We start from the raw sequence: 13,911 nt of genomic DNA, 5'->3' as shown, positions 1-13,911 counted from the left end.
CCATGGAATATTATGCAGTCATAAAAAAGAATGCGATCATGTCTTTGCAGGAACGTGGATGGAGCTGGAGGGCATTATCCTTAGCAAACTAATACAGGAATAGAAAACCAAATACTGCATGTTCTCACTTATAAGTAGAAGCTAAATGATGAGAACACATGGACACATAGAGGGAACAGACACTGGGGCCTCCTTGAGGGTGGAAGATGGGAGGAGGGAGAGGATCAGAAAAAAATAACTACTGAGTACTAGGCCTAGTACCTGAATGGCAAAATAATCTGTACAACAATCCCCCATGACACGAATATACCTACATAATAAACCTGCATATGTACCCCTGAACTTAAAATAAAAGTTTAGGCCAGGCACGGTGGCTCACGCCTGTAATCCCAGCACTTTGGGAGGCCAAGATGGGTGGATCACCTGAGGTCAGGAGTTTGAGGCCAGCCTGACCAACATAGTGAAACCCCGTCTCTACTAAAAACACAAAAATTAGCTGGGCATGCTGTTGGGCGCCTGTAACCCCAGCTACTCGGGAGGCTGAGACAGGAGAATCACTTGAACCCAGGAGGCAGAGGTTGCAGTGAGCCAAGATCGAGACACTGCACTCCAGCCTGGGCAACAGAGCAAGACTCTGTCTCAAAAGAAAAAACAAAAAGTTTAAAAATAATTTTTAAAAAATTAAAAAGATAAGACTTCCCAGTTTAGCCTGAGAATAAAATAACAGAGATAAAGAAAAATGTGCAAACCCATTTCCTGTCTTTAGTCTTTTCTAAACTGTAGCAACAAGAACACAAAAAGCAGGAAAAAATATACAATAAGGGATAAAAATTCAAGATTTTTACATTTTAATTAAAGCTCATGAATTAATTCAAATAGAACTTGGACTATGAAAATGCCAAGACCCGGCCAAGTGCAGTGGCTCATGCCTGTAATCCCAACACTTTGGGAGGCTGAGGCGGGTGCATCACCTGAGGTCAGGAATTCAAGACCAGCCTGGCCAACATGGTGAAACCCTGTCTCTACTAAAAATACAAAAATTAGCCAGGTGTGGTGGCGGGTGCCCATAGTCCCAGCTACTCAGGGGTGCTGAGGCAGGAGAACTGTTTGAACCCGGAGGGACAGAGGCTGCAGTGAGCCGCGATTGTGCCACTGCACTCCAGCCTGAGCGACGGAGACTCCGTCTCCAAAGAAAAAAAAAAAAAAAAAAAAGAAAGAAAAGAAAATGCCAAGACCCTATCAATCAGTAAATTGGATTTTCCCCTAGATATTAATTAGAAATAAACATACATAGCTTTTAAGAACTATTGATCTTTAAATGTCAGAACTCAAATTAGTAAAGTTAAGTAAAATCATTTTTTTAATCCTCAGATCTCCAGTGCTAGGGTAATAATTGAAAAAGATATAATACCATTGCACTGTTAAGAACAATTTCATCTACAATAAACATGTTTGGGGATCTTAAGAATGCACAACAAATTGACAAGCAAAGCAGCTCTGGGTGCAGAGGTTAATGGGTCAGGTAACTTTGATGTTTTTGTTCCATGTAGTTCAAGATTGTCTAAAATTTACCTCCAAAACGTTATTATGTATTACTTATATCATGAAAAACATGCAAGAAATAGGGCAAAACAATGAAGTCAAAATAAAAGATATTATTCAAAAAGCAAAGAGTATAGCTATCACTACTACAGTTGCATAATATTTTAGAATTCCTAGACAATATAATAAGAGAAAAATAAAAACAAAAAAGATAATAATTTTCAGAAAATGTATTCCACTTAGAAATTCCAAGAAAATTTACTGAAAAACTACTTAATCTTACAAGAGAATCTAGCAAAGCAGGCATACACAAATTCAATACAAAATTATCAATAGCTTTGCCATACCACAGCAATGACAAACTTTAAAATGTTAAAATTCCTAGTTGCAAAACTTCTACAACATAAAGATGTCAGTTCTAACTGTATTAAAATGTAATTTCAATGCAATTTAAATAAATATCTCCACGGGATTCACTATGTAACGCAAGAAGGTCACTCTAAAACACAACAGCTGGGAAAGCTTTTGAAAACGAACAATAAATCAAGTCATAAAGCTAAAGTAAGTAAAAAAGTTGGTGAAGGGTGTTGTTTTTGCTTCCTATTAAGAGAAATTTCCAAACATACACAAAAATATAGAGAATGTTAACATGACCCACCTACATGGACATCATTCAACTTCAACAATTAACGCTCTGCAGATCTGTTGACTATATCTCATTGTTTGTTTTGCTAGAATATTTTAAAGCACATTAGAGATATCATCTCTGTTCACCTGTAAATAATTCAGAATATATGCCTAATAAATAATGACTTTTAAAAAATTAGTTACAAGGCAATATGCAGTGGCTTATGTCAACACTGTGGAAGACCCAGGTGGTAACCCAGGAGTTCAAGACTAGCCTGGGCAACACAGCGAGACTCTGTCTCTACAAAACAAATACACACCCAGCAAATTAGTTATAGTTGATAAATGTCAAATAACACCTCATTCATGGTCAATTTTCTCCAACTGTCTCAAAAATGTCTCTTTATACTTTATTTAGATCAGGGTCCAAACAAAGTTTTCACAATGCATTTACTCAATGTGTATTTTAAGTCTCTTATAATCAACATAACCATCCCTCTATTTTCTTCTGTCACTTATTTGTCCTATTATCTAACTAACCCTCCCCTCCCCTACTGCTAGATCATTTCAAAGCAAATTCCAGACATCTGTAAATACTTTTGCATCACTAAAAAATAAGGACTTTAAATTCTTGAATACCTAATATTATCTATATAATATCTAATAATAATAAATAATATCTAGTAAGTCAAATGTAAAACTCTCACAACTTGTCTGAAAAATGTCTTTTTATATTTGGTTTGTGTGAAAGAGGATTTAAATAAGGTCCACGCTTTGTACTTAGATTATACTCTCCAAAGTCTCCTTAAATTTTAACAATTCACCTTTCCCCCACCACACATCAACTTTTATTTTCCAATTACAATTATTTGTTAAAGAAATCAAGTCATATTTGTAATGTAGAACTTCCCATATTTTAGAGTTGGCTAGTTGCATTTTCATGGTGTTGTTTAACTTATCCCTCTATTTCTGTATTTTCTCCAAAGTGCTAACTATATCTAGAAGCTGATTTGTTAGTTTAGTGCAAAAGTAACTATAGTTAACAATAATTTATTGTATATTTCAAAATAATTAGAGGATTGGATTTACAATGTTCCCAACACAAAGAAACAATGGATATCCCAATTAGTCTGACGAGATCATTACACATTGTATGCCTGTATCAAAATATCACATGTACCCCATAAATAGGTACAACTATTATGTACCCATAAAAATTAAGAATAGGCCAGGGTGGTGACTCACACCTGCAATTCCAGCACGTTGGGAGGCTGAGGCAGGAGGATCACTTGAGCTCAGGAGGCTGAGACTGGCCTGGACAACACAGTGAGACAACATAGTGTCATCTCTACAAAAAAAGAAAATAAACTGAAAAAATTGCCAGGTCTGGTGGCATGCACCTGTAGTCCCAGCTACTTGGGAGGCTGAGACAGGAGGATCACTTGAGCCCAGGAGGTCAAGGCTGTACTCAGCTATGATCCCACCACTGCACTCCAGCCTGGACAACAGAGCAAGACCCTGTCCTCAAAATACTACTACTACTACTACTACTACTACTACTACTACTACTAATTGTATAAGAAACCTTAGAAATAATTTTTAAAATTTTACTTAAGCCAGTTTTATGTTAGAATATTTCAGTGAGGCTGGGCGCGGTGGCTCACGCCTGTAATCCCAGCACTTTGGGAGGCCAAGGCAGGTGGATCATGAGGTCAGGAGTTCAAGACCAGCCTGGCCAACATGGTGAAACCCTTTCTCTGCTAAAAATACAAAAATTAGCCAGGCGTGGTGGCACACGCCTGTAATCCCAGCTACTCAGGATGCTGAGGTAGGAGAATTGCTTGAACCCAGGAGGTGGAGGTTGCAGTGAGCCGAGATCGTACCACTGCACTCCAGTCTGGGCAACAGAGCAAGACTCCATCTTGAGGGAAAAAAAAAAAGAATATTTCAATGAAAAAACTTTCCCTCATCAACTACTTGATTGTCTTATTAAATTGATAACAAGAAAAGTGGGGTAAACACTGTATATTTTTGGTTTATCAGTTTTCAGAGTGAGTTAGTAAACAAGCAACCTAGAGTAATGTCTAATACTTTTTCAAACATATTCTTATAAACTATTAGCGTTTAAGTTCTCTAAATTTAAGACATTTCAATCCATTATAGTCATTTATTTTGGTGGGAATTCAAGAGAAACATCACTTTAGACTGTTGGAAAATGATAGCCTAGTCAATAAATAGAGTAGGGTCAAATGGCTATCTTGTAGAATAACATATATACAGTGTTATACTGGCAAGTGCATATAAGGTATGAAACAAAAAGTATTTGAGATTTTAAGCGATTAAGACAATACACAGTATCTACCATGTGATATTAAGAATATTAAATATATGTGGGTCAGGCGCGGTGGCTCATGCCTATAATCCCAGCACTTTGGGAGGCTGAAGTGGGTGGATCACGAGGCCAGGAGTTTGAGACCAGCTTGGTCAAGAGATCAGCCTGGCCAATATGGTGAAACACTGTCTCTACTAAAAATGCAAAAATTAGCCAGGCATGGTGGTGGGTGCCTGTAATCTCAGCTGGTCGGGAGGCTGAGGCAGGAAAATTGCTCGAACCTGAGAGGTGGAGGTTGCAGTGAGCCAAAGATCGCAGCGCCACTGCACTCTAGCCTGGGCAACAGAGCGAGACTCCAACTAAAAAAAAATAATAAAAATAAATAAAAATTAAAAATTAAATAAGAATATTAAATATGCGTGAAGCACTTAGCGTGGCACCTGATACAAGCGCTCAGTAAATGATGCATATGAACATATGTGTACCCATGCATGTGTACGTGATTATCTGCTGGTAAATGTTTAAAATCTAGCTCTCTGAGGAAAAAAATAGCCCTGATTTGTAGTGTTTGCAAATTTTCATGATCAAATAGTCCCAACATGGGTGATTTCACGCAATCAAAATAATATCACTAAATACCGTGCCAAGGAGGGATGTGCGCAACTGGCTCTCACTAGCCTCCACTGTATTCATATATCCATATTCATCATGAAACTATTTTTGTATATATGAATATGTCCATGTTTATATGTATATGTGTGTGTATGTATGCACACACATATTTATGTACACAGAATCCAAATGCCTAGTAAAAGGTCTGGAGAGACAGCAAATGAATGACAGGAGTTTTCCCTGGGGCAAGAAATGGTCTCAAGTTGGGAAAAGCAGGATAAACAGCACTACTGTTTTATAAAAATTCGTTGAATTTTTAAACAAAAAAATGTTCATCTAGTGCTTATGTATTTACTGGGTCAAAATGGAATTTTTCCCTATTTATCTAACCCATTCTATCACAGACAGCAATATTTTCTCACAAACATCAACATTAAGCTGCAATGTAATATAAATGACCAGCTAGAGTAGATGTCATATTACACCAAGAAATCGCCTTCTGAAAAATTATACAGCTTACTTTGGCTTCAGTTTCTCCCCTGTGAAGAGTATACAGATGGTGGACAGCACATTGTGATGAGGACCAAGGATGAGTCAGAATTTGGAAGACATGAAAGTCATGGCCAAGGGTGTCTGTTGTGACTAGAAGCATTCCTGGAAGACAAAAAACAAAGGGTAAAAATAAAAATGATTATGTATGTGGATGAAATATTCTAAAAAGCTATTCACAATATTTAAAATATTACCAACGGGAAAAAAATTACCAAGACTATAAGAAACTTTACAAAAGAAAAAAATAAAATATCTTTTTCATGTGAATACCAAGCTTAATGATACATCAGTATATCAGCAAGGTATAAACACTAGATGTGCAAGTATTATGGCATTCCTGTAAAACTAGCAGAGAGAAGTTTGATATTCCTGAATTTACAGAATTCATAATTTTATTTTATTTTTTTCCTGAAGCAGAACCTCACTCGGTTGCCCAGGCTGGGGTGCAGGTGCCTGATCACAGCTCACTGCAGCCGCAAATTCCTGGGCTCAAGAGATCCTCCTGCCTCAGCCTCCCAAGTAGCTGGGACTACAAGCACATGCCACCATGCTTGGCTAATTTTCTTTTATTTTTGTAGAGACAGGGTCTCACCATGTTGCCCAGGCTGGTCTCAAACTCTGGGCCTCAAGCAATCCTTCTGTTGTGGCCTCTCAAAGCTCTGAGATTACAGGCATGAGCCACCGTGCCCAGCCACAATCATTTTTCAAAACAAAGAATGTGAAAATGACATACCCCCATGAAACTCCCTCTTTTGCAATTTCTTCAAGCTTTAATTCTACGCTCCAATTTATCTACTGATCCAACTACTACTTCCTGTACTTAATTCACCATGATATTTATTGAAAATGCCAATAGAGCCTATTACGGGGAAAGTTCTTAATTTTGATGAGATGTCATAGCTAAAAATTCTTTGCCTAACCCAAGGTCACAAAGATCTTCTCTTTCCTTGTAAAAGTTTCATAATTTTATATTTTACATTTAGGCCTATCATCATTTTAATATTTGTATAAGGTGTGAGGACCTTATACAACAGGTTATAAGGTGAGGATCCTATACAAAACATGGACAAGGTTAACTTATTTGCATAAGATGTCCAATTGTTCCAGAAAGACTTCTTGAAGACACTGTTCTTTCTCCATTGAAGTAACATTGTCAACTTGCCAAGGATCAATTGGCTATTTGTGTAGGCCTATATCTTTTTGAGATGGAGTCTCGCTGTCTCCCAGGCTGGAGTGCAGTGGTGCGATCTCCGCCCACTGCAAGCTCCGCCTCCCAGGTTCACGCCATTCTTCTGCCTCAGCCTCCCAAGTAGCTGGGACTACAGGCACCCACCACCATGCCCGGCTAATTTTTTGTACTTTTAGTAGAGACGGGGTTTCACCATGTTAGCCAGGATGGTCTCGATCTCCTGACCTCATGATCCACCGGACTCAGCCTCCCAAAGTGCTGGGATTACAGGCATGAGTCACCATGCCTGGCACTTTTTTATTTTTTATTTATTATTATTATTATTATTTGAGACAGTCTCGCTCTGTCACCCAGCCTGGAGTGCAGTAGTGCATTCTTGGCTCACTGCAACCTCCACTTCCTGGGTTCAACTGATTCTCATGCCTCAACCTCCCAAGTAGCTGGGACTACAGGTGTGCACCACCATGCCTGGCTAATTTTTGTATTTTTAGTAGAGATGGAGTTTTGACATGTTGGCCAGGCTGGTCTCAAACTCCTGGTCTCAAGAGATCCGCCTACCTCAGCCTCCCAAAGTGCTGGGATTACAGGCGTGAACTACCATGCCAGGCCAAGGCCTATTTTTGAAGTTCTATTCTATTAATTCAATTTCTGTGTCTATACATTCACTAATACCACATTCTTGGTTACTGTAACTTCACAGAAAATCTTGAAATCAGGTAAAATGAGCCTTTTCCTGCCTTTTTCAATATTACTTTAGCCATTCTTGTTTAGGATTTTGAGGGAACTGTATTGAGTGTAATAAATTAATTTGGGGACAACTGATATCCTAATATTGTGCCTTCTGATCTATTAACACAGCATATTTCTTGATTTAGATCTATTTTGACTTCTTTTTGTTTGACACACAGATTCTGAAAATATTGTCTTTTAGAGTTATTATAAATGGTAATATTTTTTTAAATGATCAATTTTTGCTTGCTAGTGCATACAGATAAAATTGATGATTTTTTATCTTGACAATGTATGTTTCCTGCAAGTTCTAGGGGTTTTTTAATACAGTACAAGAATTTTCTTTGATGACAGTTACGTAGTTTAGGAACAATCACAGTTTCATTTCTTCCCTTCTGACCTACTTGCCTTTTCTTCAATTTTCTCGACTTACTGCATTTGCTGAGGCAAGCAGAAATAGGAAGGAGAGATTTCTGTGTTGTAGGAGGAAAGCATTCAATCTTTAAGTATAACATTACGTATAGGTTTTTTGTAAAAGTCCTTCATAAAATATGTTGAGAGTTTTTATAATGAAAGAAAATTGAATTTTTCAAGTGCTTTTCTGCATCTATTGAAATGATTATGTGGCTTCTCTTTTTAAATCTATTAATATAGCGAATTCTAACAATAATTGATTATCAAATGTTGAACATGCCTTGCATTCTTGGGATAAGCCTCGTTTGGTCAAAATCCTTTATTATAAGCAGCTAGATTCAATTTTCTAATATTTTCTTGAATATTTTCTTATCTGTGTCCCTGAGAAATACTGATTTGTAGTTTTCTTTTCTAATAATGTGTTTGGATGATTTTGATATTTAGGATAATCCAGGCCTCAAATAATCAAATGGGAATGCTCCTTACTCTGTTAATTTCTGGAAAAAAAAAGATGTAGGATTGCTATTATTTCTTCGTTAAATGTTTAATGGAATTTTCAAGTAAAAATATTTGGGCCTATTTTTGAAGATTTTTAACTACCATTACATATTTTGTTAATTTTTTAATTTAAAATTTCTTTTTGATGAATTACTTTCTGTAATTCAAGGAATTCATCCTTTTAATATCTGTAGAGACATTAATGATATCCACTTTTTCATTCACGATATTGGTAATCTGTGTCTTCTCTGTTTTTTTTCTTCACCAGTCTGGTAAGGTCTTTTTAAGGTTAACCTATTTGGTTTCATAACTTTCTGTTTTTCTCTTTTCAATTTCACTGATTTCTGTTACTATATTTATTATTTCCTTTATTCTCCTTGTTTTGGGTTCATTTGCTCTTCCTTTTTTCGAGTTTCTTATGGGAGCAGCTTAGATTATTGTTTCAGGAACTTTCTTCTTTTCTGGAGTAAGCACATATAGGTATTAATGTCCCTCTAAGCCTGCTTAGCTAAATGTAACAGATTTTGATATGCTGCAATTTCATTTATATTCAGTTTTAAATGTTTCCTAGTTGCTTCGTCTTTTGCTCGTGGGTTATTTAAAGGTATATTGTTTTGTTACCAAATATTTGGATATTTTCCAGATATCTTTCAGATATTATTGCCAGTATAATTTCATTATGACAAGAAGTTACTTCTTTTACATTTGTTAAAGTTTGTTTTATGGCTTGAAATATGATCCTTGTTCCATATACACTTGAACACCTAGAATATATTCTAGAAAGGTATGTAATAGGTAGTGATGTTTGCATCTTCAATTTCCTTACTGACTGACTGCTTTCTGTTCCATTACTGAGTAGGAGTTACAGTCTCCAAGGATAATTGTGGACATGTGTAGTTTTCCTAAGTTATATCAGCTTCCTAAATTTTAGAGCAAGGTTCATACACATTTAGATTGTATGAAGTCTTGGTCAATTAACCCTTTTAACATGATTTAACCCTGGTTATTTTCCCTGCTCTGAAGTCTAGTTTTTTCTGATATTAACTTTACCACTCCAACTTTGTTTTGATTGGTACTTGCATGGTATATATTTTCCATTCTTCTACTCTATATCTATCAATATAGGCTTCTTTTAGATAACAGTTGGGTGCTCTCACACTCGCTCACTCTCTTTCAATCAAATCACTGCCTTTTAATTGGTATTTGTAGTTTATTCATATTTAGTACTTACTGGTAGGGCTGGACTTAGGTCTACCAATTTATTATTATTTTTGCTTGTCTTGTTTCTGTTTTTTATTTCTCTTTTCATGTTTTCTTGCTGTTATGGGACTATTTATTTGGAATATTCAATTTTTATGAAATGCTAATTTCAACATTTTATTCAGTTTTATTTCTCTTCTCATGGTTTCTTGCTGTTTTGAGACTACTTATTTTTAACAATATTTATTGTTGAATGTTAAAAATAAATAATTTATCTATAGACTTTTGAGCTATATCTCTTTATATTAAAATTTTACTGGTTGTTCCAGAGATTATAATACACATATCTAACTTTATGTGCCTGTTCAGTTGTATTTTGTCCAGGTTTCATAATTGTTTTCTATGGGAAGGATGGTTTGTACGTTTACCTTGCTATTCCCAGAAGCAGAATCACATTAGTATAAGCATTTAAACTAATGTTTTGTTGAACAAAAAGGCATGAAAGAATATTAAGCATCTGTGGGAAGACAAGATAGTCATTTCAGTGAAAAGATGAAGTAAATCTGAGTTTGCTATTTCTTTGGCAAACATAAGGTACAGCTCTAGTCACTATATTACAATATCCTACTAGATGCCACTGTCCTGGCTATTTCCAAGAGAATACATTTTAGAAAATGAAAGGTACCATTTATTATAAATAATTTAATAAATTATTAAACCTACAACAATATATATAACCTTACCTCTCATTATATATCTAGCTATGATCATGAGGTTATTGACATAGTTTATATTCTTTACTTACTGTTATTCAAACAATAAATTTGCTTTGTTTTGTTTTGTTTTGTTTTGTTTTTGTTTGGAGATGGGAGTCTTGCTCTGTCACCCAGGCTGGAGTGCAGTGGCACAATCTTGGCTCACTGCAACCTCCGCCTCCCGGGTTCAAGCAATTCTCCTGCCACAGCCTCCCGAGTAGCTGGGACTACAGGCGCCCGCCGCCACGCCCAGCTAATTTTTTGTATTTTGGTAGAGAGGGGGTTTCAACCATGTTGCTCAGGCTGGTCTCTGACTCCTGAGCTCAGGCAATCTGCCCACCTCGGCCTCCCAAAGTGCTGGCGTTACAGGTGTGAGCCACCGCACCCGGCCTCAAACAATGAATTTCTAAGTTTAGGCATGAATGCTTTGTTGTCCATTTGTAGACAGTGTTTTGCCACTCCTCCTACTTTTTTGCTGAGTTATAGTAAGTTTGAATGATCATAAATCCACTACTATCTTCTGACTCCACCTCTCTGTAACAAATTTTCTGCACTTGACAAACAATTCAATAGAAACATCATTCTGACAGGAAATAAGATGAATTTGCATTTGTAACATATATTCCTCACCTACTATAAACTTCATTAAATTTCGTTTTAAATCATACCATTTAATGTAGAATGAGCATTCAAATAAAGGTCCTCATTTGCCAAATCAAGACTATTATTGTTTTACATATGAATGAAAATCACAAATGAACACTTACCCATATGTTCCTAGCTTTTCAAACTGGCATTCATCTCTGTTTAGTTATGATTATGTAAAACAGATTCAAATTTTCAGGAAAAATGTCCACTAAAAAATTATGCCTATTACTTCTGTGTATCCTATCTCAAACACTTTTGTCCACCCCTCCATGCAAATGTGGCTTCTATAATCCACCAGTAAGTTTACTTTTTTCACAAAATTTTAAAAATAATATAAAAAATTTAAAGAGCAGAAAGGAGAAAAAGAAATAGCTAGTATAGGACTACATAGTCACGTGCTTTCTTTTCATTTAGAATTTCCTCTTTTGCACACATTCTGCCAGGGAAATAGCAAGCTTTTTTTTCTTCTAGAAAACAAGTTAAAATGCACATATACATAAAAGGAAAAACTTGTGCAGAGTAGACTGTGGCTTGAGAACTATTTATGCTGCATCAGAAGACTAAACCAGACTCTGGCCTGGCCATAAACTAAACCCACGCCCCAAATGAGGTGCCAAGCCACAAAAAGCATTTGCGTCATCTGGGAATACAAGGAAAAAGAAGGACTTCTAATTATAGGGCCTGGAAGCGGAAGCCTAGAGTGATTAGCTGTTTAGGCACTTCTGTATGTTTATCTGGAAGCTTCCTCTCCCTCACTCTTAGCCTCAAGTTTGATAGATGAGCATTAGCGTTAGAGGGTGGGGATTGAAGCTGCTGATGGTACACAGCGTTCTCCAAAATCTGAGGTAGCTGGAGACTGAACATTAAGGCTTTTGTGGCCTCACACGAACATAAGTCTTTTCAACTGGGCGTCAGCTGGTTAACCCAAAAAGCAAAATTAAAGAGTAGCAAAATTTCACCAGGCATATGCTATAAAATCTTGGAAACATGAGTAGGTTTGCCTTTTTTGCCATATCCTATTTATAACACCTACCTAATTGTATGGTTCTTTATCATATACACACATGTGAACTAGAAGACAAACTACCAGCTACTCACACTCTTTTCCAAAAAGAGACATAAACATGATTATGCTGAATCAAATAGAAATGTTTACAGGAATTCAGATTATATCATTCATAAAAGAATTTTATACTTTGGCATTAATGCTTGTTTGTATAATACTTTTCAATTAACACCTGTATAGATACAAACTTACAAATTACTTAATTATTTAGAAAAGTTAATAGCCAAATTTGTAAACACAAAAGCAAAGAAACAGAATCCCAGTACTGAGAGAAAGCGTTAACCTCCTCAGCTTACACAAATCCATAATAGCATAGCTTATTAAAGTCGGATTAATAAAACTTTCAAGCTGGATATGAATACTGGAAAACAATGGTCCCAAAGTCCCCATATGGGCAGTATAAAGTAGCTTACAGCAGCATATTTTTTAAGCTACTTACAAACACTAATAATCAAACTCATCAATGTATTCTTCCACTTTAGTAGCCTAAAATATAGTATATCGTTATCAAATTTGCTACCTAACCCTCTGTTAAAGGCACTGAAGTAAACACTACCAAAGCAGATGATTTAGCTGATCCCTTACAAAAGTTGCATATATCCATAACCAAAATAAATTAGAAGAAATCGGTGATATTGCCCTTATTTGTTTCATGTGGAAAAATCTATATAAAGTGAACAACTGATTTTCTAGCTCACTTTATTTTTTAATTTGTTATATTCGTCCTCCTGCATTTTTAGCAGTTCGAAGTGTATTAACATCATTATTTAAATATTTAATTATTTTCTTTCTCTTTGAATTGTACAATTTTCAGGCTTATGAAGACATCTCTGGTCATTTCCAGTGAGTTTTCATATTAAGCATTCTAATGTTCATTATTTTTAACAGATTTCCTTACCAAATAGATATTTAAGAAAGTGGTGTATGCCTATGTACATGTGTTCTCATTTTTTCAGGTAGTTGAGAATATTTGTCCATTTCCAGAATGTTTTTTAAAACTTTAACCTTTATGAATCCATAATTTATATACAATAGATTCATTTTAGATGTACAGTATGATGAATCTGACAAATACATATACCTATGTAACTACTACCATAGTCAAGAGAAAGAGCATTCAAAAAAAGTTCCCTTGTGTTCACTTGCAAACCATCCTCTCCCCAACCACCTGGCCCCAAGCAACCACTCATCAGCTTTCTATTATGCGGGATGAATACTGCCTGTTTTAGAATTTAATGAAATATAATCACACAATATTTTCTCAGTCTATTTGCTACAAGTAGCAGTATGTCATTCATTGATTTATATTGCTGAGTAGTGTTCCATTTTAAATACATACCACAATTTATATATCCATTCCGTAGCTGTTTCTAGTTTTTTGTTTTTTCTTTTTTTTGAGATGGAGTCTTGATCTGTCAACCAGGCTGGAGTGCAGTGGCACCATCTCAGCTCACTGCAACCTCTGTCTCCAGGTTCAAGTGATTCTCCTGTCTCAGCCTCCTGAGTAGCTGGGATTACAGGGGTTTGTCACCACACCTGGCTAATTTTTTTGTATTTTTAGTAGAGACAGGGTTTCACCATGTTGACAAGGCTGGTCTCAAACTCCTGGCCTCAAGTGATCTACCCACCTCGGCCTCCCAAAGTGCTGGAATTATAGGTGTGAGCCACCGCACCTGGCCTGTTTCTAGTTTTTTAATATTGTAACTCAAACAGCTATGAACATTCAAATACTAGTCTCCATGTGGAC

General features: G+C 36.1%; 1 protein-coding gene across 16 annotated transcripts in view; it reads right to left on the bottom strand.

Annotated features, from left to right (window-relative positions):
* Positions 1 to 13,911, bottom strand: part of BCAS3 (BCAS3 microtubule associated cell migration factor) — a 718,021-nt gene that overhangs the window by 442,683 nt on the left and 261,427 nt on the right. For all 16 annotated transcript variants that reach the window (XR_010153059.1, XM_063799111.1, XM_063799112.1 and 13 more), the window contains one exon: positions 5,634 to 5,767. Coding sequence is in view for 15 of the 16 variants with exons in the window: in XM_063799111.1 (XP_063655181.1) it covers positions 5,634 to 5,767 (134 nt within the window). In the remaining variant the exon portion in view is untranslated. The remainder of the gene's footprint in view (positions 1 to 5,633; positions 5,768 to 13,911) is intronic.

Source organism: Pan troglodytes, chromosome 19, assembly GCF_028858775.2.
Source record: "Pan troglodytes isolate AG18354 chromosome 19, NHGRI_mPanTro3-v2.0_pri, whole genome shotgun sequence".
Taxonomy (NCBI): domain Eukaryota; kingdom Metazoa; phylum Chordata; class Mammalia; order Primates; family Hominidae; genus Pan; species Pan troglodytes.
This window is presented reverse-complemented; position numbering and strand designations above follow the sequence as displayed.